At 45.4% G+C, this 19198-nt stretch overlaps 1 protein-coding gene across 2 annotated transcripts; it reads left to right on the top strand.

The window, feature by feature from the left end:
* The first annotated feature begins 1092 nt into the window (after positions 1–1092).
* Positions 1093–17928, top strand: TBC1D25 (TBC1 domain family member 25). Of its 2 annotated transcripts, XM_036271215.1 has the most exons (6): positions 1093–1272; positions 2521–2630; positions 3552–3706; positions 15609–15736; positions 15871–16059; positions 16333–17928. In XM_036271215.1, the coding sequence occupies exons 1-6, from the start codon at positions 1153–1155 to the stop codon at positions 17692–17694; spliced, it is 2064 nt and encodes a 687-aa protein (XP_036127108.1). In that variant the 5' UTR covers positions 1093–1152; the 3' UTR covers positions 17695–17928. The 2 variants fall into 2 exon arrangements, with proteins under 2 accessions (XP_036127108.1, XP_036127109.1); XM_036271216.1 differs by lacking the exon at positions 3552–3706 and having other exon boundaries at positions 1096–1272.
* Positions 17929–19198: the final 1270 nt, after the last annotated feature.

Below are 19198 nucleotides of genomic sequence, written 5' to 3'. Positions count from 1 at the left end.
AAATTTTTAAATTACATTTAAAGAAGAAAAGTAAAACAATACAAAACACACACACACACAAAAATTACATTTGCAAGAGCAGTCTGTATTTTGTCCAAACCATACAGATGTTGTGCAATAAAGTGAGAATGCCTTTTTGTATTTTCCATACATAAAGTTTCTCAGAGGTAGTTAAAGATATGTTCAGTCTTTCAGCCAATATTTAGTGGACACACACCATTTAATAACAGGACCAACCTCAATATGCTGTCCTGGAGGATTAAATAAAACAAAGTCAGCCCTGGCCTGTTTGGCTCAGCAATTACAGCACCAGCTCCTGGACCAGAGTTGCGGTTGCATTTCGGTCCAAGCCCTGGTCTGGTACTGTGGGAGGCAACCAATTGATGCATCTCACATCGATGTGTCTCTCTCATGTCAATATTTCTCTCTCTCCCTTCTTCTCTCTCTAAAATCCATAAAGAAAAAAAGCCAAACTTGAAAAAGCTAAGATCTCCAGAGAACATAAAAATGGCTTTTTTGTTAAATTATTTATTGAAGTATAACATGCAAAAAAATTACAAAAATTTAAAATTTACAGCTCCATGAATTTTCACAATGTGTAAACTATTTTTTTTAAAGATTCTGGAAAAAGGGTTATTTTTCCCGCTCAGCAGATTCATTTGAAGAGAGGGCCACAGCATTTGAAATACATGACATTCTCTGTAAGCTGAGGCACAGGCAACTTGGAGCAGGCTGGGGGGGGGTGTCTAACGTCATCGCGCAGCGGCTTCCTTTCCCCGCCCACTTTCCTCGCTAGACTAGATTATCACTTTAACACTAACTAGGTGAATCTGGAAGTAAACTGCCCAAACAACCAAATCGCGGACAAGGGGAGGTGGGACTTCAGTAGGCGCCTGCGCACTGGCTGATGTGAGGCAAAATGCCGGTCATTGGGGGGCGGGACTCCTGGCAAGAGTAGCCTATGCGCACGCGCAGGGGTGACCTCCATTTCGCCAGGTGCGGGGGGGGGCATGGAGGGTTTGCTAGGGTCGCGCAGTGCCCTCTGCGCCTGCGCCCGGGCGCAAGGTGGGGCTGCGGGCGCCCGCACTCTGGGGTGTGTGTGGGGGTAGGGGGGCAACCGTCACCCGTCACCCTAAGGTGGGTGGCGGCGGGATGGCGACGGCCTCTGGGTCTTCGGATTTGACCGGCTCCGGAGCGCCACCGCCTGGCGGGGGAGTCCAAGCGGCGGCAGCTGAGGAGGAGGAGCGAGAGGTGGTACGGGTCCGAGTCAAGGTGAGGCCCGGGACTCCCAGGGGAGGAGAAGGCGGTGGCTGTCCCCGGATGGAGGGCGGGACCTGAGATTTGCAGTGTTACCTGAGGGGCGAGGCTGGAGGGCCTAGTGATGGTGGCAGAGGGTGGAGTAGTCTGGACCTGGGAATGCAGGGGCAAGGCTGGAAGGTATAGAGACTAAAAATGGTTGGGTGGAGATTATGGTAGAGAAGAGGGGCTATAGAGGTGGAGGAGGGGCCTTAATACTTGAGGAATGGGGGTAGGGTTGCTGTCTGAAAAGGAGGCACCGAAGTCAGTTAACATATGTGTTGAGAGTGCACTTTTGTGCAAGTCCCCACCAGGTGAGGGAGACAACCAGCGAAATAAGTGAGATGCTTCAGACTCTGATAAATGACATGAGGAAATAATGAAAAAGGTTCTGAACTAGGGTGTTACTTTAGACAAGGTTATACAGGGAAATCCCAAGAGAGGTATTGAAGCAGAGACCCGAATTAAAAGGAGTCAGCATATGTCTAACCGAGGGATGAGTGTTCTAGGCAGAGGAAACAGCAAGGGCAAAGGCTTAGGAGGTGTGAGGAGCTTGGCATGTGCTCTTAGGTTTCCATATTGCTGGAGCCGAGGGAGTGAGAGGAAGAGTGGATGAAGGTGAATCAGAGAGGTGAGAGAGGGGCAGATTGTGAAAGGCCTTTGGTGTGTAGTCTGAGTAAGAAAGCCGTTGCACTAGTTCCAGCAAGCAATGATGGTGGCTCAGACTGGGGTGGTGGTACTGGTGGTGCTGAGAAGAGGGTAGATTCTGGAGAGAACCAAAGAACTACTTAAGGGTACTAGAGGAATCTCTAAAGTAGAGGTTTGGGAGTTCAGAAAAGAGATGATACCTGAGCTGTGAGTGAACCATTTAAAGAAAGTGGGAAGAACCTTTCAGACAGGGGGATCAGCACAAGCAAAGGCCTGAGCCAGGATATGTTCAAAGTAACTTACAGCACTTTGGTAGTACCAGAATGTAAAGTTCAAAAAAGTTCATAGGGAGAGGCTGGCTGAGGGCCTATAGGCCTATCTGTTGGGGACTTTTGAAGGTATTTAAGCAGGAAAGTGTTGTAACTTGATGTGCTAGATTTGTTGCAGCATGGAAGACTGATTAAATAGAGGCCAGACTGGACATGGTGATCCCCCACCACTTCTCTGACCTTGCCTCCTACTGCTCACTCCATTTCAACATGGTGATATGGCCTACTCCGTGTCTTCTCTCCCCAGAAATGTGAGAGCTTCTTGCCACCTGAGTTCCGCTCTTTTGCTGTTGACCCCCAGATCACCTCACTCGATGTGTTGCAGCACATCCTCATCCGAGCATTTGACTTAAATGGGTGAGTAACGGAAGGCTGGTGACTGACCAGTGGTCTACCCACCTCAACAGCGGTTGTTTGGCTTCTTCATGTTGTTGTTTGGTAGATTATTTGTCCATTTTATTATTATAAATAATCCCACAGTGAACAGCCATATATGCATATCTTGGAGTATTTGAGGAAAGCGAGTCATAGGATAAATTCTTAGCACTGGTATTGCTGGATTAAAGGGTGTATGCTTTTAAAAATTTTAACAGGTGGTTCCGAAATGCTCTCCAGACAGGTTTTACCAATTTACAATCTCACCAGCAGCATATAAAATCTGTTTCCCTCATACCCTCGAAAACACTGGAAATTTTGCCAACCTGATAGATGAAAAGTGGTGTCTCTTTAAGGCAGGTATGATGGTTATTTTATTGTGGTGGTTATTTTAGAGGAATACATGCATATGGTAACAAACAAAGAGTACAAAAGTGATGGGTATTTAGGATGTTTCCATGGTTACAGTAGTCATCACACGACATACTTCTTTGCATAGTTACACAAGTGTATCTGAGAACAAATTCCTAGTTGTTATTTGACTGTTTTGCATAAACATCTTTTGTTGTGAAAAATGACATACAGATTGCTTTTTTTAATGCAGTAAGAAGGTTGCTTTCTTTCCACTTCTATCCTTCAACTACCCTGTTACCCTCCCTAGAGGGTACCAACATTTTACCAGTTTCCAGTATGCCCTCCAGATACAAACAGGTGTGTGTCTGTTTCTGTATTTGTGTAACAAAGTAGAGATGAATGATCTGCCCTCAATCCTTAGCACAATATCTAGCACATAGTAGAAAGTTGTTGTCAACACCATCTACCTTCCCCTGATTCTTTTGGAAACTGTCCCTGAGGCCTCTAGGGCACTGGGGCACTGAGAGCTGCTGCACCTCCCATGTCCAGGAAGAAGAACTTTGGCATCAGCTACCTGGGCCGGGATCGGCTGGGGCAGGAAGCTTACCTCTCACTCCTGTCTGACTGGGACCTCAGCACAGCCTTCATCACTGCCTCCAAACCTTACCTGCAGCTGCGGGTAGACATTCGGCCCACTGAGGACAGTGAGTACCCAGTGTCCTGAGGGGCACTGCTCTGGGACCTACCTACCCTGTCCCCATACGGTGATTCCACTCCTTGCAGTACACTGTCTCACAGTGCGCTAAGGAGTAAGGTAGCCTAGTTCAGAGTCCTGGGTTGGCAACTGGGCCTCAATTTCTTTATGCGTATAGATAACCGTATCTTAGGGCTATCGGGAGGATTAAACAGGGAAATTCATGTAAAATGCCTGTAACGGTGCATGACTGTATAGTGAATGCTCAAAAAGTTTTAGCTCTGTCCCTGGCCGGTTTGGCTCAGCGGTTAGAGCGTCGGCCCACGGACCAACGAGTCGCGGGTTCGATTCCGGTCAAGGGCACGTACCTCAGTTGCAGTTCGTCCCCGGCCCTGGTTGGGGTCGTGCGGGAGGCAGCCACTAGATATGTCCCCTTTACGTCGATGTTTCTCTTTCTCTCTCTCTCTCTTTCTCTCTCTCCCTCTCTCCCCATCTCTCTCCCACTCTATCTGAACAAAGATGGAAGAAATTCCTCGGGTGAGGATAAAAAAAAAAAAAGTATTAGCTCTAATAACATTAATTATATTTACTATTGTAGTACATATTCTAGCAATATACAATTATATAATGCAGTATAGCAATAGAGCTATGGAATACAATAGTATGTTCCAGTTATAATAATATGTAAATATAGCAATGCTGATTATAATAATGGCAGTTGTATTTATTTATTTACTCATCCTGTACTCATATTCATTTGTTTAGATTCTTGCTCACTCATTCATTTGTTCCCTTGGTCTCAGTTACTTCTTGTCTTCTCATATTTATTCCCTACTCTTGCCTATGCTGGTCCCTCAGAGCACACAGATTCACCCAAAATGATATGTATATGCATGGAGAAAGTGAAATAAAACAAATGTGGCAAAATTGTGACTAGTTAGGGGAGCTAGATGAAGGATGTATGGGTGTTCAATGTATTCATCTTTTTTCCCCCTTAAGTATAAGGTCTTGTATAGTTTTTTTTTTATTATTGGGCACATCAAGGTGTTTCAGACTCATCTTGTACATTTTCTGTCCAAACCTGGAATCGTCCATTTCTCTAAGAAGCCCTAACTCCTTTTATTTTTATTTTATTTTATTTTATTTTATTTTATTTATTGTTGTTAATCCTCACCCGAGGATATTTTTTCATTGATTTTTAGATAGAATGGAAGGAAGGGAAGGAGAGAGAGAAAGAGAAAGAGAAAAACATCAATGTGAGAGAGACACATCAATTGGCTGCCTCCTGCACAATCTCGACTGGGGCTGGGGATTGACCCTGCAACCCAGGTACGTGCCCTTGACTGGGAATTGAACCCGCAAACCTTTGATCCATGGGCTGATGCTCTAACTGCTGAACCAAACCGGCCAGGGGAATGTATTCATCTTTTTAACTTTATTATAGATTTGAAAGTTTTTAAAATAAAAAAATTGTGGAACGGAAGACCTACTTCCTAGACTCAGGTAACTCCTGTGGCCATTTGGGATGACTGAGGCATTTTATTGACATCAAATAGCTAACATGTGTTGAACACTTGGGGACATTTTACACACATAATATTTTTTTAAATATTTTTTTTTTTAATCTTCACCTGAGGACATTTTTCCACTTATCTTCAGGTAGAGTGGGAGGGAGAGAGAGAGAAAAAGAGAGAATTATCGACCTGAGAGAGACACATCAACTAGTTGCCTCCTGCATGACCCCGACCAGGGCCAGGGCCCAAACTGCAACCCGTGGTACGTGCCCTTGACTGGAATCGAACCTGTGACTTTTTGGTCTGTGGGCCAGTGCTCTAACAGCTAAGCCAAATTGGCCAGGGCTTCATTGATATTTTAGAGAGAGGAAGGGAGAGAGAGATAGAAACATCGATGAGACAGAAACATTAATGGGCTGCCTCCTGCATAACCCCCAACAGGGATCAAGCCTGCAACCTGGGCATGTGCCCTGACCAGGATGTGGCTCAGTCCAGTGAGCCACACCAGCCGGGCTACACACGTAATATTTATTAATTGGATTGTCAAAAAAGTCCTATAGGATAATAAATTAAAAAATAAAAAATAATAAAAAATAAATTAGCCCTGGCTGGTTTTCTCTGTGGTTAGAGCGTCAGCCTGTGGTCCAGGGAGACCCGGGTTTGGTTCCCGCTAAGGGCACATACCTTGGTTGCAGTTTGTCCCTGGCCCTGGTTGGTTGTGCAGGTGGCAGCCATTCGATGTGTCCCTTTCACGTCGATGTTTCTCTCTCTCTCTCTTCCTCTCTCTCCCTCCTACTCTATGAACAAAAAATGGAAAAATGTCTTTGGGTGAGGATAAAAAAAAAAGTCCTATTGGGTAGAGCTGATTGTTCTCCCCATGTTATAGATAAAACAGGCTCAGAAAGAGGACAGAACTTGTCCATGTCACACAAACTAAGTGGGGGAACAGGATTTGAACTGAGCTGGTTGCTGAAATGACTCCCCAGTCTTTGCTCTTGACTATTTGACTCTATAAACTTTTGGGCTTATTAAGATTGGCAGCCTTGAGAAAAAGAGACAAGAGAAAGAGAGAGAGAGTGATACAAGAGTCAGAGAGAAAGATAGTGACAGAGACAGGCAGACAGACAAATGAAAAAAGACAATCCTGCCCAGTGAGGCTCAGTTGGTGGGAGCATCATCTCATACACATTTAGTTAGTTGTGGATTCCATTCCTGGTCAGAGCACATAGTAGGTTGCAGGTTTGATCCCTGCTCGGGGCACGTGTGGGAGGCAACCAGTCGATGTTTCACTCTCTTCCTCTCCCTTCTTCTCTCTCTAAAATCAATAAAAGCATGTCCTTGGGTTAGGATTAAAACAAAAAAATACAGTAGCCAGAGAAACAGGAACTTCTGCCCCTGAGTAGCCCTATGTGCTTACATCAGTCACTTAACTAATTTCTCAAGCCTGGCTTTCCTTACCTGTAAAATAGACATAGTAATGCTATTTCAGTAAAGAAATCAAATCTTCTCAGCTAATAAATACATAAAGAAAACTCCAAATGCATAAGAACTGAAACAAATCCAAATAAAGCACAGAGACAGACACCCATCAGTCTGGCAGAAAGACAGTTAGTTAGTTAATCCTCACCGGAGGATTTTTTTCCCATTGTTTTGTTTTGTTTTTTAGAGAGAGTGGAAGAAACACCAATGCGAGAGAGACACATCGACTGGTTGCCTCCTGCACATGTCCCAAATGGGCCAGGGATCAAACAGGGCCCCGGAATTGAGCCTGCAACCCAGGTATGCACCCTTGGCTGGGAATTGAACCCGTGACCCCTGGTGCACAGGCCAACGCTTCAGCCACTGAGCCACACCAGGCAGGGCCAGAAAGACATTTAAAAGTTTGGCGTTTTTTTTTTTTTTAAAGAGAATCAACTTTTCGGTTATTGATAAGTCCGTTCTTTTCTTCCTTTGATAAATGTCTTATTTATCAAATCCCCGCATCTACACAAGTTTGTTTCCTTTTTTTTTTTCTTTATTGATTTTTAGAGGGAGAGGAAGGGAGAGGGAAAGAGAGATAGAAACATTGATGAGAGAGAACATCAACAGGTCTCCTCCTGCATGCCTCCACTGGGGACTTGGCCCATAACCTGGGCATGTGTCCCGACCGGGAATCAAACCAGTGACCTCTTGGTGCATGGTTTGATGCTCAACCACTGAGCCACACCGAACTGGCTACACACGTTCATTTCTAAATTCCTGATGCTCTAACATTGATCTCTGTTAAATTCTTGACCAGTTATCATGTTGTTTTAATCACATAGCTTTATGATAGATAGATAGATAGATAGATAGATAGATAGATAGATAGATAGATAGATAGATAGATATTTTTATCCTCACCCGAGGACACTTTTTCATTCTTTGTTCAGATAGAGCAGGAGGGAGAGAGAGAGAGAGAAACATCGATGTGAAAGGGACACATCGAGTGGCTGCCACCCGCACGACCAACCAGGGCCGGGGACAAACTGCAACCGAGGTACTTGCCCTTAGCGGGAACCGAACCCGGGTCTCTCTGGACCGCAGGCCGACGCTCTAACCGCTGAGCCAAACCGGCCAGGGCGCTTTATGATATATTTAATGATTTCCTTTTTTAAATTTTTCCTTGAATATTCTGTGTATTTATTGTGCTTTTCATTTGATAGAGTTAGCTTATCATTCCATTGAAATCCTGATGGGAATTTGATTGGAGTTGTATTTTTAAAATAAATTATTTAAATTAAAACTAAGTTTGAATTACCCAGTAAAATATTCTCCTTATTAAAAACGAAGGCATTTCAAATACTAATGCTGAAGTTTCCTGGAACCACTATGCCTATTTCAATCCCCTACCCTTTTGCCCTGTTGGAACTACTTTGATTGGTTTGAACATAACCTTGCAAATCCTTTATTTATTCATGTCATGCATGTGTGCACACGCACGCACTCACGCACACCCCCTCAGAAATTTATCCACAAATAAAAATACTTAAGGATATTCGCATTTGTATATATACATAAATAGTATGTTTGTAACATAAATGGTATCATACTATACATTAATAAGTATCCAATAGATGGAGATTTTATTATAAATACTATTAACAGCCCTGGCCGGTTTGGGTCAGTGGTTGGAGCATTGGCCTGCAGTCTGGAGAGACCTGGGTTCGGTTCCTGCTAAGGGCACGTGCCTCAGTTGCAGTTTGTCCCTCGCCCTGATTGGGTCGTGTGGGTGGCAACCACTCGATGTGTCCCTTTCACGTCGATGTTTTTCTCTCTCTCTCCCTCCCACTCTATCTGAACAGGATATCGAAAAATGTCCTTGGGTGAGGATAAAAAAATAATAAATAAATAAATAAATATTATTATTAACAGCGTTCTTGTGGTTGTGTTTATGATGGTGAAAGCAATAGGCATTTCCCTGGCCGATTTGGCTCAGCAGTTGGAGCATCGGCCTGCAGATCAGAGAGTCCCAGGTTCGGTTCCCACTAGGGGCACGTACCAAATTAATTAATTAATTAAAAAACAGGCATATTATGACCATTTGGATGACCCAGTCCCTCTTTCTGGAAAGAAGTCAGTTTCTGTCACCTCTACAAAGGCCAAGCCTGGCCTTTGACCAATTTGTGCATTTGTGATAGGAATTCTCTTTCCGTTAGATGTATTGCAAATGTTTTTCCCAGTTTACCTTTTATTTTAAGGCATTGTTTATGGTGATTTTTTTTGTCCTATCAAAAATTTAAATTTAGCCTGGCCAGAGTGGCTCAGTGAATTAAGTATCGTCCCATGGACTCAGAGGTCCTGGTTCCATTCCACATGCCCAGGTTGCAGGCTCAATCCCCTGTAGGGGGCATGTAGGAGGCAGCAGATCCATGTTTCTCACATTGATGTTCTCTCTCTCCCTTCCTCTCTCTAAAAAATCAATTAAAAACATATTTTAAAAATGTTAATTAAGCCCTGGCCAGCTTGGTTCAGTGGTTAGAGCATCAGCCTGCAGACCAGAGTCCCAGGTTCGGATCCTGCTAAGGGCATGTACCTAGGTTGTAGTTTGTCTCCGGCTCTGGTTGGGGTCGTGTGGGTGGCAGCCACTCGATGTGCCTCTCTCACATTGATGTTTCTCTCCCCCCCCCCCTTCCCGCTCTACCTGAAGATAAATGAAAAAAAAGTTTTTTAATTAAAATTTATATGTAGTTTTATATATATATCTTTTTCTTTATGATGTTTGAGTTTCTCCTCTTAATTTGGAACATCTTCCCCATCCATAAGCTTATATAAGTATTCTCCTACATCTCCTAATATGTTTTTTTTTTTTTTTACATATAAATCTCTATTCTGTCAACATTATGACAACTAGATATAGCTTTTTTTTATAGATGGAGCTTTTTCAAAAAAAAATTCCAGGTAGTCAATTATGCCAGGATCATTTATTCATTTATTTATTTGTTTGTTTATTTGTTTTGAGAGAGAGAGAGAGAAGCAGACATAGATGTGAGAAACACCAATCAGTTGCCTCCTGCATGAACTTCAACCAAGGATTGAACCTGCAACCTGGGTATGTGCCCTGACCGAGTATCGAACCTGCCACCTTTTGGTGTATGGGACAGTGCTCCAACCGAGTCACACTGGCCAGGGCAGCATCATTTTTTATTTATTTATTTATTTTTATCTTCACCTGAGGATATTTTTCTATTTATCTTCAAATAGAGTGGGAGGGAGGGGGAGAGAAAGAGAGAAACATCAATGTGAGAGAGATACATCTACTGGTTGCCTCCTGCATGGCCCCGATCAGAGCCAGGGACAAACCGCAACCAAGGTACATGCCCTTGACCGGAATCGAACCCACAATTTGGTCTGCAGGCCGATGCTCTAACCATTGAGCAAACCGGCCAGGGCCAGCATCATTTTTTAAATAACCACTTTTTTTTTTTTTTTTAATCCTCACCCGAGGACATTTCCTTGCGTTTATCTTCAGATAGAGAGGGGGGAAGAGAGAGAGAGAGAAACATCGATGTGATAGAGACATATCGACTGGTTGCCACCCACACAACCCCAACCAGGGCTGGGGACAAACTGCAACCGAGGTATGTGCCTTTAGCGGGAACTGAACCCAGGACTCTCTGGTCCACAGGCCGATGCTCTAACCACTGAGCAAAACCAGCCAGGGCTGGGTTTTTTTTAATATGTTTTTATTGATTTTTTTTTTTTTTTTTTTTAGAGAGAGAGAGGAAGGGGAGAGAAAGAGAGAGGTAGAAACATTGATGTGAGAGAGAAACATCGATCAGCTACCTCCTGCATCGAGCCCGCAACCTGGGCATGTGCCCTGACCAGGAATCCAACTGGGACCTCTCAGTCCACAGGACAATGCCCAATCCACTGAGCCACACTGGCCGGACAAAATAACCACCTTTTCTATGCTGATTTGAAATGCCATTTTTGTCAATACTGAGTTCCCATGTGTACTTGTAATTATTTCTGGGCTTTCTATTGTATTCCACTAAGTGGTTCTCTTTGTCTATTGCTATGCTAACATCATATTTTTATCACAGTGCTTTTGTGGTAAAAATTTTAATAAGGCAAGCATTGCCATCCTCCCACTGTTCTTTTTCTTGATTCTTCTTTTTCTTAACTATTCTTTTTGTTGTTGTTGTTCACCTGCCCACCCCACCCCCCCAGCACCCGCCCGCTTTGAACTTCTTAACTATTCTTAAATGTGAATTCTTTCATATGAACCTTAAAATAATTCTATCCAGTTCCAGGAAAAACCCCATTTGATTTCTGATTGGCATTGTACAGCATTTTATTTTTTTGTACAGCATTTATATATTAATTTAGGGTTTGGAAAGTTTGACAATTTTATGATGAGGAAATATAGTACATACAGAATATGTTATGCAATACCACAAGCAGGGCCTGGGGCAACACCCTATAATGAAACACTTGGGTGTTTCTTCAGGGAAATGTGTGCATATTCACAGTGGGTTACATAACTATATATAGTCTCATGTCAGTTCAGATCAGGTTTTGCCACTAGATGAGTTAGTGCTTGTAGAAATCCTTTACCCAGTGGTTTCTTTCTTTTTAAAATCAATGTAGAGCACAGCCAGTGTGGCTCAATAGATTGAGTGTTGTTCCATGGACCAAGAGGTCCAGGTTTGATTTCTGGTCAGGGCACATGACCGACCGGGTTTCGGGTTTGATCCCCAGTAGGAGGTGTGCAGGAGGCAGCCAATCGATGTTTCTATCTCTCTATCCCTTCCTCTCTCCCTAAAAAAAATAAATAAATAAATAAATAAAGTCAATGTAGAATATCTCTTTTTTCCTGTAATGTTTTTGGCCTTGAGTGGTGTTTTTTTTCTGACATTCACATTGCTGCTCTTGCTTTCTATTTGTGTTTACCTGGTATGCTTTCAAGTTTCTACAATTCTCATCCTTTCTTTGTCACCTAGTTTTAGGTATATCTCTCATAAAAATCCATAGCTGTATTTACATTTTTACACAATTGACAGTGAAATCTTTAGACCACTTTTCCCCTTGAGTGTTTCCCACCCTCCCTCGTCCTTGAAATGAAAACTTTGGAATACTTTTTTGGGGGGAGGGAGAGATGTGTCATTCCACTTATTTATGCATTCATTGGTTGATTCTTGTATGTGCCCTCACCGGGGATGGAATCCGCAACCTTGGCTTATTAGAACAATGCTCTAACCAACTGAGCTACCCAACCAGGGCTGGAACACTTCTAATTCCAATTCTTCCTCTGATCCCTAACCCTTAACTTTTGGGTTTTGCTAAGACGGTAATTTTTGTTTCTTTTTAAATTCCAGTCTATTATTATCTTTTCTTTATAGTAGGTTGCTTATGTTTCAAGAATGCTAAAGTAACACTTAAGATTACAAACTCCCAATCACAGTGTCTGTCTTTTTATGTTTAACTATATATGGTACAAACTTATGGCCCATTATCATTTACCCTTCCTTTGCCTTCCCTACCTTGAGCCTTGTAGTCATTCAGTAGTCATTTTCTTTGAGAACTTATTTGTTCTCTTCCAATAAGGTATGTGGGTTAGATGTACTCTAGTGACAAAAAATGTCTTTCTTTGGCCACCACAAATATGTATTGTTTTGGCTGGGCATGGAGCTCTTGGATCTTAGGCCCTTGTACTCAGCGCTCCATAGGTGCCGTGAGCCACTATCTCTTGCTTCCAGAGTTGTGGAACAAAAGTCCATCACCATTCTGACCTTCTTTCTGTTGTAAGCAGCCTGCTCCTTGTCTTTGGAAGCTGGCAAGAGTTTTTCTTCCTTCCTGGAATTTGGGCATTTCACCAGCATCTGGATATAGTCAGGGAGGCCTGTTGTATGTGTTTTTGTTTTCTTTTGGTACGTTCCCCCAGCAGGAACCGAACCCAAGTCTCTCTGGTCTGCAGGCCGACGCTCCAACCGCTGAGCCAAACCGGCCAGAGCTGTTGTATGTGTTGTTTGTTAAGTAATCCTATCTAAGACTTGGTAAATCATTTCTTCATCCTAAGGACATTCTCCTTCATGCCTATGTGAATATACTGTCTTCACTGATATCCTTCCTCCCCCTGCATTTCCTAGTATTTGTGTATTAGGTCTCCTGGACTTGTCTTCCAGGTCTCTCTACTTTTTTACTCAAATCATCAAGCTTTAGCTCTGTGCCTTGACAGATTTCTTCTTGGTGTTTCAGGCCATTAGTTTAGCCTTCTTCATTTTACCTGTTCAGTAGTGTGACCTCCATTTTACCTGTTGTGTTTTAATGCTGTGATTAATGTTTTGGAAAGACCTCTCTGACAGCTGCCTGGAGAGAGTGGAGAGGGAAAACAGGAAGCAGGGACTGGTTAGACGGCAGTTTCAGGTGAAAGATGTCATGGCTCAGACAGGTGACAAGGTGGAAATGAGAGAAGAGGTGGGATTAAAGTATGTTCTGCATGCAGGAGCCACGGGGCATAGCAACGGTTTGACCCTGGAGTTAAGAGAGTGGGAAGCAGCAAGGACATCTCTCGGGTTTCTGGTTTAAACAACTAAACAGATAGAGATACTGTTGACTCATGAGGAAAAGAAAAGGAGGTCATGTGTAGAGTGGCTCTCAGGCTCCCCTTTGGATTCCTTGTTCATAGTACACTATGAGACATCCAACAAGGGGCAGTGACATCCAAATATGGTCTAGGGTTTGCTTCCCCCTCAGCTCTGAGGGAGAAAGTACAGTGAACTCCATGGAAAGGCTGCTTAGGGATGACAACAGATTAAACAAATCCAAGTTGATTTGTTTCATATAATAGAGTTTGAAAGCCACTGGATATTGTCAGCTTAGCAGTTCTGTAGTGCCAGGGCTGACATCTCCTAAATCTCTCGAACTTAACCTTCAAGTGGCCACTGCTGCTTCAGCCATCATATCATATTTGAGATGGGAAGAAAGTATGTGAGGGAGTTTAAAGAAATGAGAAAAGAGACTGACTTCTGCTGATGTTTCAAGGGCCAGAACTGGAGAAAGTCAAGCATAGCATTGTTTCCTCTGTCTATCATATACAACATGCTTGTTCCAAATCTATCTGGGCTCTTGGAGTAAGGCAAATGAGGAAGTTCAGATCCTGGCCCTACCATTTCCTATCTGTAGCACCTTGGCCACTTACTAATTGTTCCAACCCTTTAGTCATTGGCTGTAATGATCATGGTAATCTATATATACGATTATGAGTTTGGGCACTCCAGCTTCAGGCCTGGGCTTAAATTTTTGGTTCTTTCACTCACTAGCTGTGGGGCCTTGGGCAACTATCTTATCCTAACTGTGCCTGTTTCCTCATAAAAAGAGTGGTGATAATAATAGTGCCTAACTTATAGGATGGATGTGACTATTAAATAAGCTAAGCCTTGCCCAATGTAGCTCAGTTGGTTGGAGCATCATCCCGTGCACCAAAAAGTTGTGGGTTCGATTCCCAGTCAGGGCACATACCTAGGTTGCGGGTTCGATACTTGGTCAGGGCACATATGGGAAACAACAGATCGATATTTCTCTCTGTGTGTGTGTCTCTCTCTAAAAAAAAATCAATTAAAAGATTTCAACTCTAGCCCGGCTGGTGTGGCTCAATGGTTCAGTATCGACTCATGCACCAAGAGGTTGCTGGTTCAATTCGTGGTCAGGACACATGCCCAGGTTATGGGCCCAATCCCCAGTGTGGGGCAGGCCGGAGGCAGCCAGTCAGTGTTCTCTCTCATTGATGTTTCTATCTCTCCCTCTCCCTTCCTCTCTCTAAAATCAATAAAGAAAAAAAATTTTTTTAATTCAACTCTAAAAAAAAAAAAGCTAAAATTTGCAAAGGGCTCAGAACACTTCCTGGTACCTAGCACTATAGAAATGTCTCATGTTCTTATATTTATTTATTTATTTTTTAATCCTCACCCAAGGATATTTTTTCCATTGATTTTTAGAACGTGGAAAGGAGAGAGGGAGGGAGAGAGAGACATCGATGTGAGAGAGACATCAACTGGTTGCCTCCTGCACATACCCCAACCAGGGCCAGGGATTGAACCTGTAACCCAAGTATGTGCCCTTGACCAGAATCGAACCCGAGACCCTTTGGTCCGCAGGCCGACACTCTGATCACTGAGCCAAACCAGCCAGAGCTATCTCATATTCTTATTATTTATATTAAAGCTACACCCTTGTCAGAGTACCTGTCACATAGTAAATATTACTATTAGAGTCTGCCCAGCCATTTTGTGAGACAGTTACCTTATATAAAAGACCGTCTAGCCCTGGCCGGTTTGACTTGGTGGTTGGAGCATTGACCCACAGACCAAAGAGTTGTGGGTTCGATTCCGGTCAAGGACACGTACCCTACTTGCAGTTCCATCCCTGGTCACCTGGTCAGGGTCGTGCAGGAGGCAACCAGGCAATGTGTCTCTCACATTGATGTCTCTTTCTCTCTCTCTCTTCAGATAGAGTGGCAACCAGGCGATGTGTCTCTCTCACCTTGATGTTTCTTTCTCTCTCTCTCTCTCTCTCTCAAGATAGAGTGGGAGAGAGGGGGGGAGAGAGAGAGAGAGAAACATCGATGTGAGAGAGACACATGGACTGGTTGCCACCCACACAACCCCAACCGGGGCCGGGGATAAACTGCAACTGAGGTATGTGCCCTTAGCAGGAACCGAACCCAGGACTCTCTGGTCTGCGGGCCAATGCTCTAACCATTGAGCAAAACAGGCCAAGGCCATGGCTTTATTTTTTGCATGATTTAGATGATATGGAAAGAGAGAGTGGGAGTTGCTCATTGCCCTGTGGTTGCCTGGCTCTGGTAGGAGAGGAACCCAGCCCTGAGGTACGGGGTTCTCATCCTCATTCTCATGTTGCTTCACTCTGTGTGTCCAGGCCCACTGCTGGAAGACTGGGACATAATCAGCCCCAAGGATGTTATTGGCTCCGACGTGCTGCTGGCTGAGAAACGGTCATCATTGACAACAGCTGCCCTGCCCTTCACACAGTCCATCCTCTCTCAGGTTGTGTCAGGGACTCCTGGGCCCAACTGTGGTTGTAGGGCAAGGCCTACCTGGCTCCCCTGATTCTGAACATGCTGGTTGACCTCTGCTTTTAGCCTGCCTAGCTGACCAGTGGCCTCCCCCCTTCTTCACAGGTGGGTCGCACCTTGTCTAAGGTCCAGCAGGTGTTGAGCTGGTCATATGGGGAGGATGTCAAGCCTTTCAAACCACCCCTGAGCGATGCTGAGTTCCACACATACCTGAACCACGAGGGCCAGCTCTCCCGCCCTGAGGAGTTGCGACTGCGGATCTATCATGGTGGTGTTGAGCCCTCCCTGCGAAAGGTGAGCCTCCTTGACCACTCATTGGATCCATCACTCCCACAGTCATGAGTAGCTCATAAGACACATGCAGTGGATCGCACTGTCACAGGATGGTATGGTCATGTTCCAGGGCAGTGAGCTCTCCTTCACAAGGGGCTAGGAGTCAGAGGTGGGAAGGCAGACTTTTCTGGAGGACAGAGGTCCAGAGTAGATGGGTGGGTGGTGACAGATATACCCTGGATTGTGGCAACTCATCTATAGAAACTCAGCCTCATTCTTTTTGTCTTTGGCCAGGTGGTATGGCGGTACCTGCTGAATGTATATCCAGATGGGCTGACAGGCCGCGAACGGATGGACTATATGAAACGCAAAAGTCGGGAATATGAGCAGCTTAAGAGTGAGTGGGCACAGCGAGCAAGCCCCGAGGACCTGGAATTTATCCGCAGCACGGTCCTCAAGGATGTGCTGCGTACTGACCGGGCCCACCCCTACTATGCAGGGCCTGAGGATGGCCCACACCTGCGGGCACTGCACGACCTGCTCACCACCTATGCCGTTACGCACCCACAGGTATCTTACTGCCAGGGCATGAGCGACCTTGCCTCACCCATCCTTGCTGTCATGGACCATGAAGGCCATGCCTTCGTCTGTTTTTGTGGCATCATGAAGCGCCTGGCTGCGAACTTCCATCCTGATGGCCGTGCCATGGCCACCAAGTTTGCCCACCTCAAGTTGTTGCTGCGACATGCTGACCCTGACTTCTACCAGTATCTGCAAGAAGCTGGTGCTGATGATCTCTTCTTCTGTTATCGCTGGCTGCTGCTCGAACTCAAGCGCGAGTTTGCCTTTGATGATGCCCTCCGCATGCTTGAGGTCACCTGGAGTTCACTGCCCCCTGATCCTCCTGAACATGAGGTAGAGCTTGTTGGACCCCCCAGCCAGGTGGCAGACACTGGCTTTGGTAGCCACAGGGGACGGCCTGTGAGACAGAGGCACATGTTGAGGCCTGCCGGTGGGGGAGGCAGTGCTTTTGAAGATGCAGTTGACCACTTGGCCATGACCAGCCAGGGGCCTGGTGGTGGGGGGCGTCTCCTGAGACAAGCCAGTCTGGATGACTTCCAGCAACTCAGGGATAACACCGGCCCCAGGAGGGACCCTCTGGTCCAGCTGCCCCACCCAGTTGCCCTCATCAGCTCTAAGTCCCTCTCTGAGCCCTTGCTGAACTCCTCAGACCCACTGCTCTCCTCCTCTTCCCACCCTGATTCCCCATCCTCCTCATCTCCGCCATCCTCCCAGGAGGCCTCTCCTGCTGGTGATGTGGCTGCAGGATCCTCCTTGATGCCAGAGGTGGGCTCCCCACAAGACCCTGGGAAGTCCCTGCCACCCCCACACCCACTGGGCCTGCCCCCACCCCAGGAGTTTGGCCGGGGGAACCCATTCATGCTCTTCCTCTGTCTCGCCATCCTGCTGGAGCACCGTGACCACATCATGCGCAATGGGCTGGATTACAACGAGCTGGCCATGCACTTTGACCGCCTCGTGCGAAAACACCACCTGGGGCGCGTCCTACGCCGGGCCAAGGCTCTCTTTGCTGATTACCTGCAGTCTGAGGTGTGGGACTCAGAGGAGGGAGCTGAGGCCACAGCCCCATCTTGATCAGGCTCCCTCCAGCGCACCATCAGCCCCACCAGATCTCCTTTCTTTTCCATGAGGGCCTCCACATGAGACCCTACCTCCCTGCCTGTCAGCCCTAGACCTGTTGGAGCGTGGGACCCTCTCTCTGCAGGTCTGAGAGTACAGGGCTCTGCTTTGGCACTGTCCCATTGAGGCTACCGCCTCTTTTCTGTTTTTGTTGCTTTGTTTTTAACAATTGTACTTTGCACACATGAAGGTCACTGTGGTCTGTTTATTTTTCTGCCCTCTTTCTGGTTTTTGCTATAGATGGAGTTCCCAGGAGCTCTTACCTGATGGAGCTGAAATACTTCACTTGGTGGAGGGTGGGTCATGTAGTGCCTTCTTGTCCAGAGGTGGGAGAGTGGATGCTGAGAATTCGTTCTAAAAGATGAGCCCAGGTCAAGGACTGTGTGGTACATCTGTCTGCCTACAAGGGTCTGGATTATGGCTGTGAATGTATGTTTTCAGGACAGACCCCTGAATGAGGAATGTGAGAGTTCCTGACTCAAAAAGGGCAAGATTCATCATAAAGACTGGGAAGTATGGGCTACTTAGAGAGAAAAATTGGGCCTGCTATCTCTAGCCTTCCACATGTCACCAGTTCTAGGATCCAGACCCTTTCTTGTGAGTCTTCTGTGCTAATTCTTGCACTCGTAGGCCCAGGTCTAAGGCTCCTATTCTTGTCACTTGTTTTGGGACTAGCTTCAGGGACTGTGGTCTTGCCGTACCTAGAGCTCTAAGTCCTAAACTGGGTTTCCAGCTCATGGGTACCTGTATTAACTGTTTCACCAACAGACACCTTTTATTTGCCTTCTCCATTCCACTACTGTAGACAAACAAATCAAGCACTGATAAAGCTCAGGCCCTAAAAAGAAGTCACCTACTTATTTGGAGATTAATGATCAAAAGAAAGTCCTTTTGCCCTGGCTGGTTTGGCTCAGCGGTTAGAGCGCCGGCCTGCGGACCAGGGAGTCCCGGGTTCGATTCCAGGCAAGGGCACATACCTCGGTTGTGGTTCATCCCCGGCCCCAGTTGGGGTTGTGCAGGTGGAAACCAATCGATGTGTCTCTCTCACATCGATGTTTCTCTCTTTCTCCCTTCCATTCTGTCTGAAGATAAATGTAAAAAAATATCCTCAGATGAGGATTTAAAAAAATAATAAAAGAAAGTCCTTTTCCCCCACTTACGTTCTCAGAAGCGGATTGTGTCACAGGTCAGGTGCTGTCCTCCACAAGGACGTAGCAGACAGTGGGTGAGATAACAGGTCCTATAGGTTGTAGCCTCACTGTGCCAGGTTCTGGCCAAAAATTGTTCTACAGGGTAATGCTAACAAGGTAATGGCTGTCCTGATGAGGGGCATCAGGGCAGCCATCCTCTCATCTTGTCTCCCCAAGAATGCCATGTAAAGATGAAGATAACTTTTTTTTTTCATCTTCAGACAGAGTGGGAGGGAGAGAGAGAGAGAGAAACATTGTCGTGAGAGACA

This window comes from Molossus molossus, unplaced genomic scaffold, assembly GCF_014108415.1.
Source record: "Molossus molossus isolate mMolMol1 unplaced genomic scaffold, mMolMol1.p scaffold_m16_p_2, whole genome shotgun sequence".
Taxonomy (NCBI): Eukaryota; Metazoa; Chordata; class Mammalia; order Chiroptera; family Molossidae; genus Molossus; species Molossus molossus.
This window is presented reverse-complemented; position numbering and strand designations above follow the sequence as displayed.

Bases quoted from the DNA above. Each gene is read 5' to 3' on its own strand.
- TBC1D25 (XM_036271215.1), top strand. From the start codon at position 1,153: ATGGCGACGGCCTCTGGGTCTTCGGATTTGACCGGCTCCGGAGCGCCA. The intron at 1,273-2,520 runs GTGAGGCCCGGG...TTCTCTCCCCAG, and splicing joins TGGTACGGGTCCGAGTCAAG to AAATGTGAGAGCTTCTTGCC. The intron at 16,060-16,332 runs GTGAGCCTCCTT...GTCTTTGGCCAG, and splicing joins TTGAGCCCTCCCTGCGAAAG to GTGGTATGGCGGTACCTGCT.